Genomic DNA, 15,403 nt, shown 5'->3' with positions numbered 1-15,403 from the left:
CAACTAGTAAACCAATTATAATATTAGACTTTTGAGGCAAGAGCAGTTCTAATCAACCAAGAAGATAATGATTCTGACTATACCTATTAATATAATCTCAAAATATGTATAGCAAAAACTCTTACAAGGAAAAATGGATAAATATATAGTGATAAAGGTACTTAAAAATTATACTATCAGAAATTATTACACAAAAATGTAAGATGGAGGTTTGAACAATAAAATAAACAGAAAAGCTTCTCTGCCACAAATCGTGATGTATTCTTCTAAACTACATTCCAAGTTTTTCCCCAAATTTACTACAAGATAGGCCATAAAAGAAATCTTAGCAAATACTAAAACACTGATACCATACAAACACTCAAACACTGATTTACCATACAGATACTCACTGATAACAGTGTAACACACTTAGAAATCAGCAAAAGCATAATCTGAAAGCTCCGTATGTTTGGAAACTGAAAAGAACATTTCTGAATGATTCATTTGGAAGGAAATCACAACCAAGAAAATTTGTTTCCAGCAGTATGGCAGGCTGGACCCTTCTATAAACAACTAAGAAACTAGTATAAAATATGCAATGATATATTAGTATGCTAGGAGAAAATACAGAATTCATGAATACTTAGAGACTAGCAACCAAAGGAGAGCAGAAAGTCTAGGAGGTGTTGAGGGTATTTGCTGAACCCAGGGTTCTTGAACTTCTATTTTCGTGTATTAACTGAGTTCAGGAAATAAGGCAAGGCTCAGGACCTGGCCCAAGATTGGTACTTTCCTAGGAGATGCTCTCATATGAGTCTAGGACTTCCGAAAGATTTTATCCTTGAGTAAGAGAGAACTAGGAATAAATCCTAGAACAGAGTTGTAGTGAATCAATAGTGGGTTGTGAAATAAATTATGTGGTTTCTATCAGCATTCATATTTTTTAATATAAAATGTCATAATGCTTCATGTAATTTTTGTTTTAATTTTTGTGAGTTAGTGTGTATTTGCATATGAACATATATATTAATACATTTGATTGCATTTTTATTTTTTATCATTAGTGAGTCCTAGTCAAAAAAATTTCAAAGTTACTGCCTTAGAGAGGCTGTGGCATGTGTGCACATGTTTAATTACACATTTCAGCATTATTTAGGTAAAGCAGATGGCCGCTCACTGAATAAAAGTTTAAACTAAATATTATATTATTAAATTGTAATTGTTACTTAGTGGACAAACAAAGCAAAACATATGTAATGTATCTGTAGTTTTGTCACTCATATTTCTTTGTTTTACTTAGCTGGTCACCTGACTTTTGAATGCCGCAATTTTCTCCGAGTAGATCCCAAAAGGGATATAGTTTTGGATGTCAGCAGCACAAGCAGTGAAGAGAGTGATGAAGAAAATGAGGAACTGAATAAACTACAGGCATTACAAGAAAAAAGTAAGCAATACTTTTTTTCCCCTCCAACGTTTAAGGTTGTTTCTAAATGTCCTGCTGTATTATGTCATCTTTATCTATTGTTCTATTTGTCATTAAGATAGTTTGCATCTTATGTAAGAAGTATTGCATAGGTAAGGAAATAGGCTTGAACGTTGTAACTTGCCCAAAGTCAAACAGTTGATCAGTGATAGAACCTGCAGGCAAGTATGTTTCTGATTCTGCAACCCAGGTTTTACCGTGTTTCATTTTGTTTTTCCATCTCACTGGAATGTATCACATGGTACAAAGAGTCTAAAGGATTGGATCGTCAAATCACACTCATTAAAATCAGAGATCTTAGCAGTATCAAGCTTTAGTTGACCCTTGAACAACATGGATTTGAATTGCATGGGTTGACTTTCATACAAATTTTTTCAGCATTACATACTAGAATAATAAACAAGCTGCAATTGATGGAATTCACAGTTTCAGAACCATGCACATGGAGAAACTGTGTATGTGGAAAGCCAACTATAAATTATACTTGGATTTTGGACTGCAAAATTACAGAAAATTTATTTCCTCACAAAATTTATTTCCTAACCCCTCTGCCATTCAAGGGTCAACTGTAACATCATGTATGCAGATGACCATGTGGCATAGCAAAGCAGCAAGTGTTCTGGGACTATAGTACAACCTCCCAGATTCCCACTCTGGCCACGGTTAACATAAAAGGTTTCAACATTACTTACAGAAAAGAAAGTCATTTTGGTCATGAAACACCTTAATTTTGTGCCCAGATAGTTAAATTTCCCAGGGATTATGGATTTATGCCCCATAAATCCCTAGCTTCCAGGATTATTTACCATAAGCAGTCCTAGACCAACCAAGTAAATTCAGCTATAAGCAGTCTATAAATAAGGATTCTTCTGCCAACAGCTTGATTATGGACTTCTAACTTTCAGAACTGTGAGGAAAAAAATTTCTGTAATTTAGTCATATACCACCTCCTCCCCACCCCCAAAAAAGGATTCTCTGGCTAGCACATACTAGTAATTTATTTCCAGGAAATCTGTCATTAGCATGTTTATAAAGAAATTTGGCCAAGTTACCTTTTTTCTTTCCTGAGGCATCCTCCTTTCCCCTGCAAAAGAGAACAAATTTCAGACCAACTGTTTAACCATTTGTTTTCCATCTTGTGTATAAAATGACCTATCTTTGCAGTGGGGTTTTTAAGGATAAAATGTGATGCCATATGTGAAAATATTTTGTAAACTACAAAATGCCATATTGGTGGTAGTTGTCACACAGAAGCAAAATGCAGCTTATTTGAATATGGGTTTAGGCATAGAGTGAGACAGATACGAAATGGTTAAACTTGTTTTTGATCATAAGAGAACAATAAACACCTTAAATTTTTTTAACCTTTCCATATAATGTCCAGTGAAGGTAAGTGGAAAAAGTCAAATGCCAGGGTACTAGGACAAGCTGAGAAGGCAGAAGAAGGGTAGTATCCCAAAGAAGGCAGGTGAGAGTAAAGGAAATATGAGTCAATATAACTTCAGGGATAGCTGCTTGAATATATATATTTTTTCTTTTGCTCCCTACTGAAACAACACTAAAATAATAGTAGAAGAATTTTTAATTTTTTTTAAATTTTTTTTTCCATTTATTTTTATTAGTTGGAGGCTAATTACTTTACAACATTGCAGTGGTTTTTGTCATACATTGAAATGAATTAGCCATGGAGAAGAATTTTTTAAAGACCCAAATTCACAAGGACAAAGAAAACAAGAGTCAGAAAGTTTGGGTTAGTGATAGTGGACTCACACTTTAAGAGAGCTCAACCCTTTTAACAGTGTGAAAAGCTGAGAAATAACCTGAGTATACACTCTAAAACCCCCTGAAGTCTTGATAATGAGTATCCTTGGGTACCTCTGAAAGTGAGAATGTAAGACTAAAAACAGGGATTGCTTCAAAGCATGAAGTAGTTAATGCTCCATTCCCTTTCCCTACTCGGTGAAGCCCTGTCATCTCAGCAGACTGCCACAGGTCTGTTTTCTAGACAGGGTCAGATCAACAGTCTTTAAACTGGGACACACCAAACACAAAGGAAGATATTTAAGTTTAAGGTTAGATACAGAATGGTGAGAGCCTTCTAGCTTTCTTCACCTATTGGTTCCCAGATATATATCAGTCAGGCAGAAGATCTGAAGATACATCCCTGGGAAATCTGACCAGCCTAAGAAGAAAGAAATAAGGATAGTGACATTAGGGATCCTTCAAAGACAAGATCTCCCCAGTTGGCTGGTGAAGTCTGCACTCCTAAGTTTCACTTGCTAAAAGCTTTTTAGACAGTGAGGAGTGCTAAATTTCTGCAGAAGGATTTTCACATGAAATATAGATTTCAAAACACAAACAAAAAATCAACTTGAGAAATTCACAGTCTGTAGAGGGAGAAAACTTAGCAGAAATAATAAATATTTAGTTTCATAGAAAGAGAAGATCTAGCACGCATGAATATAAATAAAACCAACAAAGAGGCTTTTGAAAATTAAAAATGAAGCAGATATGGAAAACTTGATAGAGTTGGAAGGTAAAGTTGAAAAAAACAAGAGCAAAGTGAGAGAAAAAAGATAGAACAATTGAAGGGTCATTCTAGAAAATACTTCATTCAAATGAATCCCAGAAAGAGAAGAAATAATTTCCAGATGAAAAGGTTTAACAAGTACTAGGCACAGTGTTAAAAATATCCCACACAAAGGACACTATAATGAAACTTAATATACGATAGAAACTGAAAGATGTAATCCAGACTTCCAGAGTTGAGAATAAGGCAGGTCATAGGTGAAGAATCAGGAGTCAGAATAGTGTATGTCTCTAAACCAATATTGGAAGCTAGTAGAATGTGGATCATGCTTTCAATTGTTGAAGAAAAGTTATAGCCAAGTTAGGATAATATACCCAACCAAATGATTAATCAAATGTGAAAGTACAGTAAAAACATTGTCAGACATTCAAGTCTGAAAAAACAATTTCCTTCTCACTGTTTCTCAGAAAACCTCTGGAATAAGTGGTTTATCTACCAATGTAAGGGAATACACTGAATAAAGGAAGACAGGAATGTAGGGAATAGAAAAGATAAGAAGGGAAATTTGTAGCATGCTGGTAAGGAGATATTCCAGAAAGACAGCTGCACCAAAATGGAGAGTAGCCAAACCACATAGCACAACCAAAGATTCTAGGAGAGAAAGCCTAAGTATCAAAGGATACTTTCTACCCCTTTCACCTATACTGCCCTATTTTTAAAAAGACAAATGCACAAGAGTTTAGAATTAGGAAAAATCTTTAGAACAAATAATTTAAAACCCTAGTTTTGTAGAAGAAGAAAATGAAAACAGGTGACTTTCCAAAGTCACTCACTGGTCACAATAGAGCCAACATTTCTTGCCATGATCCAGGTTTCTTGCCTACTTGTCCTATAGTATTTTCATTGCTATGTGCTGCTCTCCTACCTTAGATATCATCCAGTCTGTTGGTTCTTGACCTTTTTGTCCTTTATCACATCAATCTTAAAGGATAAACTACACTCCCATCATGAATAGTGGTTTATTCTAGAGGTGATTTTTCAATCAGAAGACCAGGGACAGATCCACTCTGGGAGAAAGGGGAGGAAGTAGCATATAATACCCTCCAGGACAGAGAGTAGTTGGTGAAGCTTTATTATTAGCATCAGCTTTCTGGCTCAGATGGTAAAGAATCTGCCTGCAGTGCGGCAGGCCCAGGTTCGATCCCTGGGTGAAGAAGATCCCCTGGAGAAGGGAATGGCTGCCCACTCCAGTATAGTAGGGCTTCCCTGGTGGCTCAGTGGTAAATAATCCACCAGCAATGCTGGAGACCCAGGTTCGATCCCTGGATTGGGATGATCCCCTGGAGAAGGGAGTGGCTACCCACTCGTGTATTCTTTCCTGGAGAATTCCATGAACAGAAGGACCTGATGCACTACCGTCTATGGGATCATGAAGAGTTGGTCACAGCCAAGCAACTAACACACACACAAAGAAGGGACCATATTTATTTCATGATCACCAAATGGAATCCCAGTGTTGTTCTTCAATCGCTAAATCATGTCAGACTCTGCTATCCCATGAACTGCAGCACGCCAGGCTTCCCTGTCTTTCACTACCTCCTAGAGTTTGCCCAAACTCATGTCCTTGAATCAGTGATGTTATCTAACCATCTAATTCTCTGCTACTCCTGTCTCCTTTTGCCCTCAATCTTTCCCAGCATCAGGGTCTTTTCCAATGAGTCGGCGCTTCGCGTGAGGGGGCCAAAGTATTGGAGCTTCAGCTTCAGCCCTTCCAATGAATATTCAACGTTGATTTCCTTTAAGACTGACTGGTTTGATCTCCTGCTTTCCAGGGGCCTTTCAAGAGTTTCTCCAATACCACATTTCAAAAGCATCAGTTCTTTGGCGCTCAGCCTCCTTTATGGTCCAGGTCTCACATCCATACATGACTGCTGGAAAACTGTAATTTTGACTATACGGACCTTTGTCAGCAAAGTGATATCTCTGATTTTTAATATGCTGTCTAGGTTTGTCATGGCTTTCCTTCTGAGGAGCAAGCATCTTTTAATTTCATGGCTGCAGTCACCATCTGCAGTGATTTTGGAGCCCAAGAAAACAAAATCCATCATTGTTTCCATTTTTTCCAATCTGTTTGCCATGAAGTCATGATCTTAGTTTTTTGAATGTTGAGTTTTCACTGTCTTCTTTCACTCTCATCAAGAGCATCTCTAGTTCCTCTTTGCTTTCTGCCATTAGTGGTATCATCTGCATATCTGAGGTTTGATGTTTCTCCCAGCAATCTTAGTTCCAACTTGTGAGTCATCCAGCTGTGCATTTCACATGATGTACTCTGCATGTAAGTTAAATAAGCAAGTGACAATATACACTGAAAAAAAGATGTCCTTTTCATCATAGGGGATTGGAATGCAAAAGTAGGAAGTCGAGAGATACCTGGAGTAACAGGCAAATCTGGCCTTGGAGTACAAAATGAAACAGGGCAAAGGCTAACAGAGTTTTGCCAAGAGAACACACTTGTCATAGCAGACACCCTCTTCCAACAACACATGGACATCACCAGATGGTCATTACCAAAATCAGATTGATTATATTGATTATTTTCTTTGCAGCCTAAGACAGAGAAGCTCTAAACAGTCAGCAGAGATAAGACCTGGAGCTGACTATGGCTCAGATCATGAGCTCCTGATTGCAAAATTCAGACTTAAATTGAAGAAAGTAGGGGAACCCACTAAACCATTCAGATATGACATAAATCAAATCCCTTTCAATTATACAGTGGAGGTGACAAATAGATTCAAGGAATTAGATCTGGTAGATGGAGTGCCTGAAGAAATATGGACAGAGGTTCATAAGGCTGTACAGGAGGTGGTGACCAAAACCATCCCCAGGAAAGAGAAATGTAAGAAGTCAAAGTGGTTGTCTGAGGAGGCCTTACAAATAGCTGAGAAAACAAGAGAAGTGAAAGGCAAAGAGGAAAGGGAAAGATATACACAGCTGAATGCAGAGTTCCAAGAATAGCAAGGAGAGATAAGAAAGCCTTCTTAAGTGAACAATGCAAAGGAAGCCCAGTAACCCCTACCCAAATAAACCATAGGTTGGGTCTGAAGCACACAGAGGAAGGGCGTCTAGAGGCTGTGGTGGTTAGTTCCATTGATAATTTGCTGATGTTGTTCAGTCTCTCTGAAAGGGTAAGTTCTCGGTGTCAGTGACTGAGTGCATCCTTGACCTGCATCCTTTAGGTAATCCTAGGGGCTCCTTGAATTCTTCCTTAGTCCTTAGAGCTAGAGAGATCTTATACCAACTCGCTTGAATATTGTAATTTTTTTAATGATATAATTAAAATAGCCAGGAGAAAGCAAATAGTTTTTAGTGTACTTATATAAGTCCTTTGTTAGATGCCTGGATTACAAATATTTTAATCCCAATATGTAGCTTGTCTTTTCATCATCTTAATAGGTGTTTCACAGAGCAATAGATTTTAATTTTTATGAAGTCCAATTTATTAATTTTTCCTTGTAGATTGTGCTTTGCTTTCAAGTGTAACTTTTAACCTATCTCTTGGTCTCCTTTACTTTTTTCTAAAGTTTTTATAGCTTTATATTTTACATTAAGTCCTTCATCCATTTGAGTTGATTGTTATATAAGATATGAAACTTAGAGCACTTAGTATTTTGCTTAAGAATGAACAATTGTTCCAGCACTGCTCATTGAAAGGCTATCTTTCCTTCATTGAATTTCTTTTGCCAAAAATAATTGATCATATTTGTGTGGGTTTGTTTCTGGATTGTCTATAATGTTCCATTGATCTATGTGTCTATCCCTCCACCCATTCTTGATTAATGTAGCTATACAATAAGTTTTGAAGTTGGAGGGATGGAGTTTTTCTACTTTATTCTTCTTTTTCAAAATTATTTCAACTTTTCTAGTTTCTTTTTCTTTTCATAAAAATTTTGGAATAATGTTTTCATCTGCAAAGAATCCTGCTGGGATTTTGATACTCATTGCATTAAGCATGTTTATCAATTTGGGGAAAATAGACACCTTTACTATGTTGAGCATTCCAACCCACAAGAATAATATGTCTCTATAATTATTTAGATCTTTGATTTCTTTTCTTATCACTGTTTACTTTTCAGCATATAAATCCTACATGTTTCATTAGATTTATATCTATAAACATTTCTTTTTTGAAAAATTATAAATGATGTTTTTTTCATTGTCTGCATGAGTATATAGAAATATATGAGTATATAGAAATGCAGTTTATTTGTGTATGTTTATCTTTTATCCTTGTTGAACTCACTGATTATTTCTGGGAGTTTTTGGTAGATTTCTTGAAATTTTCTATGTAAACCATCATGTCATCTGCATATCAGAACAGTTTTACTTCTTTCATTTTGATCTGTAAGCCTTTTATTTCCCTTTCTTGCCTTATTGCTGTGGCTAGAACTTACACTACTATATTGAAAAAGAGTAGTGAGAGATGAATTCTTACCTGGATTCCATCCCTGGGGGACAGAAACATTCAGACCTTAGCTGTTAGCTGTCAGTTTTTTTGTAGCCATTCTTTATCAAGTTGAGAAAGTGTCCCTCTATTCCTATTTTGAAAGAGTTTTTATCATGAATGGGTGTCAGATTTTGCCACATGCATTTTCTGTATCAATTGATAGGATCCTACAGTTTTTCTTTAACCTGTTAATACACTAGATCACATTAATTGATCCTACAGTTTTTCTTTAACCTGTTAATACAGTAGATTACATTAATTGATTTTTTAATATTCAGTCAGCCTAGTATACCTTGAGTAAGTGACATTTGGTCATGGTGTATAATTTTTAAAAAATATTAAATACTGAATTCTCTCTGCTAATGTTTTGTTAACAGTTATTTGCATCCATGTTCATGAGAGATGTTAGTCTTTTTTTCTAATTTTGTACTGTTTTAATCTGATTTTGGTATCAGAGGAACATTAGCTTCGTAGAATATTGAGAAGAGTTTCATTCTCTTCTGCTCATTAGATAAGATTATATAAAATTTGTATTAATCCTTCTTTGAATGTTTGGTATCACAGGGGAGGAAGTCTGTGTTCTTCACTCAGCCTTTGATGATGTGGGTGGTGTCACATTTTCTTCTGTGGTGTTTGGCTGGAGAATGGCAATTATTATCTAAAAGCTTGCTGTCACAATGCAGTCTCTTTTTTGGTCCTTTGACTAGAAAGAGCAGATTCTTGTTGGGGCATTTTTGTCTCCATGTGTTGACATTGCCAGGTTGCCAGCTTCTGTAGCTCTTAAGTCTGTGCTGTATAAAGCAAAAAGATATTTCAGGGAACTCAGTACTGGGTCGTTTTCTAGCTTATACAAGAACCCTAGCTAGTGTCTACCTTTTCACCTTTCAGAGTCATCTTATGCTTGTTTTTGTTATGTCTGGAATGTGTAGTTATACTTAATGAGAGGAATAGGAAATATATGTCTACTTCATCTTCCTAGAAGCAGTTCAGCTGATTTTTTACAAAGGTAAAAAGGCAATTCTGTGTAGAAAAAGTCTTTTCAGCAAATAGTGCTAGGATAAATGAATATTTTTAAAAGTGTTAAGTGAAAGAAGATGAAAAATACTGTATATGCTACATTTTTCAAATGAGAAAAAACTTGAAACTTACATGTAACTTAATTTGTATATGTAAATGTATGTTTGTATTTAGTTATATACAAAGTCTAGAATAACACACACCAAATTGTGTATTTAAAAATCAAGCTAGAGAACAATGCATATTCTCTCCTTCCAAGATGCTGACAACGCAAATATTAGTTCTGTTGTTATTGTCCCATTACCCTAGGGTTTCGTGATCCTAATTTTGCTTGAAAAGGAAAATTTTTTAAAATTACACCTGATTGTGTCGTTTCATTTCTTAAGGCCTGAAATAGTACCCACCAAACTGTCAATATAGATTAGGAATTAGAAATGAAATACTTGAAGTTTTTAGTAAATATACATAATTGATTTGAAATTTGTATTAAAAGCATAGTGGTTTTTTTTAGATTTTTAATGAGTAAAAATAATCAAGAAAGGGGACATTGTTATAAGAAAAGTGCAGATCCTGACCAGTGAAATTCACCAACCAACAGCCAAAATTTTAAAATGTATAAAATACTAACATCATATATTAATGGATATATGTGGGATCTAGAAAAATGGTACAGGTGAACCTATTTACAGGGCAGGAATAGACACAGATGTGGCGAGCAGACATGGGCACACAGGAAAGAGGAGAGAGTGGGGTGAATTGGAAGGCTGGGCCTGCCGAACGTATACTGCCACGTGTGAAACAGATAGCCAACGGGAAGCTGTTGCATGGTGCAGGGTGCTCAGCCTCAGCGTCTGTGGTGACCTCGATGGGTAGGGTGATGAGGGGCGGTGAGAGGAAGGCGATGTATGTATACATAGAGCTGATTCACTTTGTTGTACAACATTGTAAAGCAGCTATGCCCCAATTTTTTTTTTAAATGCTTACATACCACAATAATAAATAGACTGATGGTGACCTGATTCTTTCCCCTCAACACACAGGAATTAATGAAGAAGAGGAAAAGAAAAAAGCAAAAAGCAAAGAGAAAATCAAGTTGAAAAAAAAAAGGAAGAGGTATTTTTTTAACTTTTTTTTTAAAAAAATAGGACTGAATATGGGATGGATTAAAAAATTTTATTTTTCACATTACAGTCTAGTTAATTTAATATTGATGAGAGTTTGGTTGTTTCAGTAAAATAACAAAATCCTTCATGTCAGGATTCAAAAATAGAGTCAGCACTCAGGTACCTTAAATTTTCTTTTTTGGAGCAAATTGAGATATAAATAAATAACAGCCCCACCTGCTTCTTTTATGTATTCTGTTTGTGTTCTAGAATTTTTAAATTATGGAACACTAGTCAAGTTTTAATTTGGACATATGTTGAAATTCTTCACATACACATCTTGTCCTGATATATATGAAGTTGGGGCTTAAATGTCAGTATTCTCAGAATGTCATTAGTTAATTAATTAATTAATTGGATTTGTGTACCTATTTGCCATGCTAAAAATTCCTTCCGGTCTTTCAGAATTCTCAACTACCTATGATTTTTTTTTACTGTCAACTCTTTCAACAGTTGGTTAAAGAAATTGATCCAAAGACTTAAGAGGCAACTTCTTCCTTGGTTCATGAGTGCACTTTCATTTATACCAGAATAAGCATGTACGTATAGGCACTATTTAAGGTATTTAGCAGGTAGTAATATCTAGCTTGGACCTTAGTTCTCTGATAGAGTAGGTTCTGCATGTCAGGTGTTGTCTCTGTAGTTTTTGTAGAGCATGAAATATATACACTTTTAACACCTCAGCTACTATACATATTGGAAGTTAGCTCACTTTCAGGTGTTGAGAGTTAAATAACAATGTTTGATGTAAGAACTAATAAAGGAAGATAGAGCTCAGTGTATCACCTAGTCTGATTAGCGTATTGTTTTGTCATTTGTGCTAGCACAACATAATGGATTCCTTGTAGGAAAAGTGAGATTTTCTATTTTCTTCCAAATTTTCATATACTGATTTTAGAGTAACATATTATTTATCTTAGGCTTCACAGGCCTCTTTCAGACACAGCCCAGAATTAAAAGAACTTTTCTACGTACACTTTTAGCAAAGATAATGCCACTTAAAGTAGTTGCTATGCTAAAGTTTAACATTCTGCCTTAAAAAAAGAGAATCCAAGTCCGAAAAGGCAAAGAAAAAAGTATAGGCAGAGAAGCAGCCCTGGTCAGAATATAGAGGTCAAGAGGGTCTTGAAAACAGGAAAGCAGACAAGAGTTGAGAAAAACAGAACTGAAGCGAGTGCCGGAGAATCCATGAGAAACCAGGCTCGGGAGACAGCCAGCGGCTGGGCAGGCAAATGGGGAAAGGAGGGGACGCAGTGTCCAGAGACCCAGGAGACCGGTCCCCGGCCAGGGCATTCGCGGTGAGGCCCTCCGCAGACGCAGCCTGTGGCCTCCGGTGTCTGCCTCTCCTTCTCCTGTGTGTGTCTGCCAGCTCTTCTCAGCTGGAGTTTAACTTCCATGTTTAGATCACTCATCTAACTCTGGGACACCTTTTTTATTATAAATTAACTCAGTTCCTGTTTTGTTACACTTACTTGGGGTTTAAATCATACTCATTTACTTCGATTATACATTTAAAAGTATCATTTTGTAACTACTGAAAATTATTATGGAATGCAACCGTTCATCTGTATCACTCTGTATATAAAAGAATCAAGTACTTTAACTTGAAAAATAAAAAAGAAATAACAAGTGTTTTTATTTTGCCAATTTTCAGCTTTCATACATTTATATGGAGGTACAATTATAGCTTTTTTATATTATTGCATTCTTTGTGGCTCTTAAGAGAATAAACTAACAAGTTATTGTGTACACAGTGAATTGTGTATATAATGACAGTGTATAAGATGCCACTTTGTTTGCCTTTTAAGAAAGATTTTGAAGGGTACACAGGATGAGACACTGAAAATCACAGAAAAATTATTTCATCCTTGCTGAATTTAAAACTCATAACTGGAATTGAGCAGAATAGAGATATTTTGTTAGTTTCTCTGGCTAAGTGGCAAAAATTCTGATTACAGTATTTTAAGAGCACACAGATGTAAAAGGCACAGTTCATTTGAGTTTCTTTATATTCTCACCCTGTTCCAAGAAGGATTTAAAGCAGTTCGGATCCCATTTAAATGCACCCATCAGCCATAAATACAGTTATCAGTCAGTATGTATTATTACCCATAGGTCTTATTCATCTAGTTCCACTGAAGAGGACACTTCAAAACAAAAGAAGCAAAAATACCAGAAGAAAGAAAAGAAAAAGGAGAAAAAGAGTAAGTCAAAAAAAGGGAAGCATCACAAAAAGGACAAAAAGAAGAGAAAAAAGGAAAAGCATTCCTCTGCCCCTAACAGTTCTGAAATCTCCAAAAAGTAACTGAGACTGGCCTGAGCTATTAAATTTAAAAATTTAGTTTTGAAAATTATTTGACCTTCTTTGAAATTTGCCATATAATTATGCTTTGCAATAAATCACAGCCATTTCCATATAGACATTTTTTTCATATATAGGACCATTAATGTCTGACAATATTTTAATGTGCTATGATTATAGAGTATTGAATCAGTCTTATTACTTGATAGCCATGCCCCAAGTATGGATATCTGTGCAACAAAACTCATCATTTTTGGTATTCCTTTCTGTGTTAATGTTATTACTTCATAAGCTGATTGTAAATTGCTTTTCTACAGTCAACACAGGCAGTCTACCTAGCAGTAAATGAATATTGCTGGATTAAGTGTCCATCTTCCAGTGATAAAGCAAGGTAGGCTTGACACTGAAAATTTTAAAAGCTTTATATCCTATGATAATATATTACTATTAAGATAATTAAATTCTTCACTTGGATTTTTTTTTTTTTTGGATGTCATAGGAGATGAAGCTGCTTTATTGGTCTTGACTAGAACTTTTTAAATGAATGGTGTCAGCAGGAATATGATAATGAAAATATTTATAACAAAATTTCACTGTTTTCTGAGATGCAGAGTTTCTGGTACCTGCCTCCTTCGTTTTTGTAACAAAATATTTCTTCCTTGTTTAAAAAGACAAGTCTAATTCAACCTATTTGTAAGTCTGGTAGAGATGATGCTGTGTTGGGCAGGATTTTTAGGACAGACTCCTGGGTTGTTTTACAAATGTGCCATATTGGCATGTCTTAAAGAGATACCTCAAACACAGAGTTTTTTATTTAGAAGGACAAGAGCTAAATCTTCATTAGGACTGATTTTTATTGTATTCAGTATATAAATTTTATGAAGCTTGTTTCTATGAGTAATGTGGAAATTTTTATAAATGTGAACATATATATTTATTTGTCTGAAATAATTTGTAGTTTTGAAGCAGGTTTCCATTGAATTTATGATTTCATAATATGACCAGTTTGGGGTGTTTCTCTTACTTCAGTCATAAATCTCAGGAGCAGTGACAAAAATTTAGGATCAAGAATTTTATTCTGTACTTTTTAAAATTTAAGAGCCCGGGAGTTGCATCATGAAAGCCTTTATATAATAATGAAAATTTTGTATGAGTCAGCATTGTCGGACACATAGTAATAGGTATAAATGTTTCTACATTATTTTTAAATTTCACAATGATCAGTGTTAGTGTTACTTACTTTGTGGAACACTCCAATATCCCTTACGTCCTATAAGTTAAATACTTTTTATTGTAGCAGCATCGAAAGTCAGCTAGTTATCTTGGCACAGCACCAAAGATTGCCGAGTACCTCACTGTGGTGCAGTTACAAATTGGTAGCCTACAGATGTGGCTGTAGGTGTGTTCATAATGATGAAATCAGGTAAGTGTACATAACCTCACAGGCTGGAAAGGTGGACTGATTCTTCCTTCACCCAGCAGCCCTAGCTGGCATGACCTCAGTAAGACTGGGAGAGCCTCATAGCTCCTCTGAGCATGTGCTTACCAGGCATAGACTCTAGGGAAGCTACGTCCACATCCCTGTTGTAGAATTGCAGTCACGGATGCTGCCACACTTGGAGCTTTTCAATAACCCAGCTTAGTCTGGTGGCCTCCTTTAAAAGACATCCACTTCTTTAAATGTGCTAGTCAGTTATTTGGAGAGAAACACAGAGCTGTTAGGTTTTTAAGGGTTTGTTTTGCCTTTGCTGTAGTTTATTTTTTAAAATGGTACTTTATGAAAATACAGTCCTTTGGTTATCAGGATTAAAAAAAAGTAAAAAAAAAAAATTCCAACTTTAAAAAGATGATTAGAAAGTGCTACATGCAAATAGATGGTCTCAACTGTATTGAGGGTGTAATGTGGTTAAAAGTGATCATTGTAGTGACACAGAGTTAATCCAGTTATTTGTAAGTTTTATTTCTGTTAATTATAGAGACAATAAATTGGCTTGTCAGATTTGTTTTTTGAATGGTGGCATACTCAGTGGCTCAGGAGAGTTGTATAAGATTCGGCCTTCATTAACTACTAAAGTTTGCAAATTGAAAGATTTTAATGTTGCGTAAATTTTTTTACTCCCAGAAAAAAATCTTGGAATTGTTCTTGATTAAATTTCCCATAGTATGAGAATAGTTTATGAAAGATCTCACCTGAATAAAATACATTTGTTTTTACTAAAATAATTTCTACTACAGTGATCTTGTTATTATTGGGATTGGATGTAAATCTTACTAATATATTGCAGGGGTAAATTGGTGACATTTCCTCTCAGGCAATATGTAGCATAAGGAAAATTGAACTTGGTAGTAAAAAAATCCAAAAATCCTAGTCATTCTGACTACCTGTGTGACCTTCAGCAAAGTCATTTACCTTCTCTGGACT

The 15,403-nt window shown here is 35.5% G+C and overlaps 1 protein-coding gene across 1 annotated transcript in view; it reads left to right on the top strand.

The window, feature by feature from the left end:
- The window catches only part of SREK1IP1 (SREK1 interacting protein 1), a 31,128-nt gene extending 16,059 nt beyond the window's left edge, over positions 1–15,069 (top strand). The window contains exons 3-5 of the mRNA XM_020897933.2: positions 1,283–1,426; positions 10,557–10,629; positions 12,795–15,069. Coding sequence (XP_020753592.1) covers positions 1,283–1,426; positions 10,557–10,629; positions 12,795–12,984 — 407 coding nt within the window. The 3' untranslated portion in view covers positions 12,985–15,069. The remainder of the gene's footprint in view (positions 1–1,282; positions 1,427–10,556; positions 10,630–12,794) is intronic.
- The last annotated feature ends 334 nt before the right edge of the window (positions 15,070–15,403 follow it).

This window comes from Odocoileus virginianus, chromosome 14 (assembly GCF_023699985.2).
Source record: "Odocoileus virginianus isolate 20LAN1187 ecotype Illinois chromosome 14, Ovbor_1.2, whole genome shotgun sequence".
NCBI classification, from domain to species: domain Eukaryota; kingdom Metazoa; phylum Chordata; class Mammalia; order Artiodactyla; family Cervidae; genus Odocoileus; species Odocoileus virginianus.
This window is presented reverse-complemented; position numbering and strand designations above follow the sequence as displayed.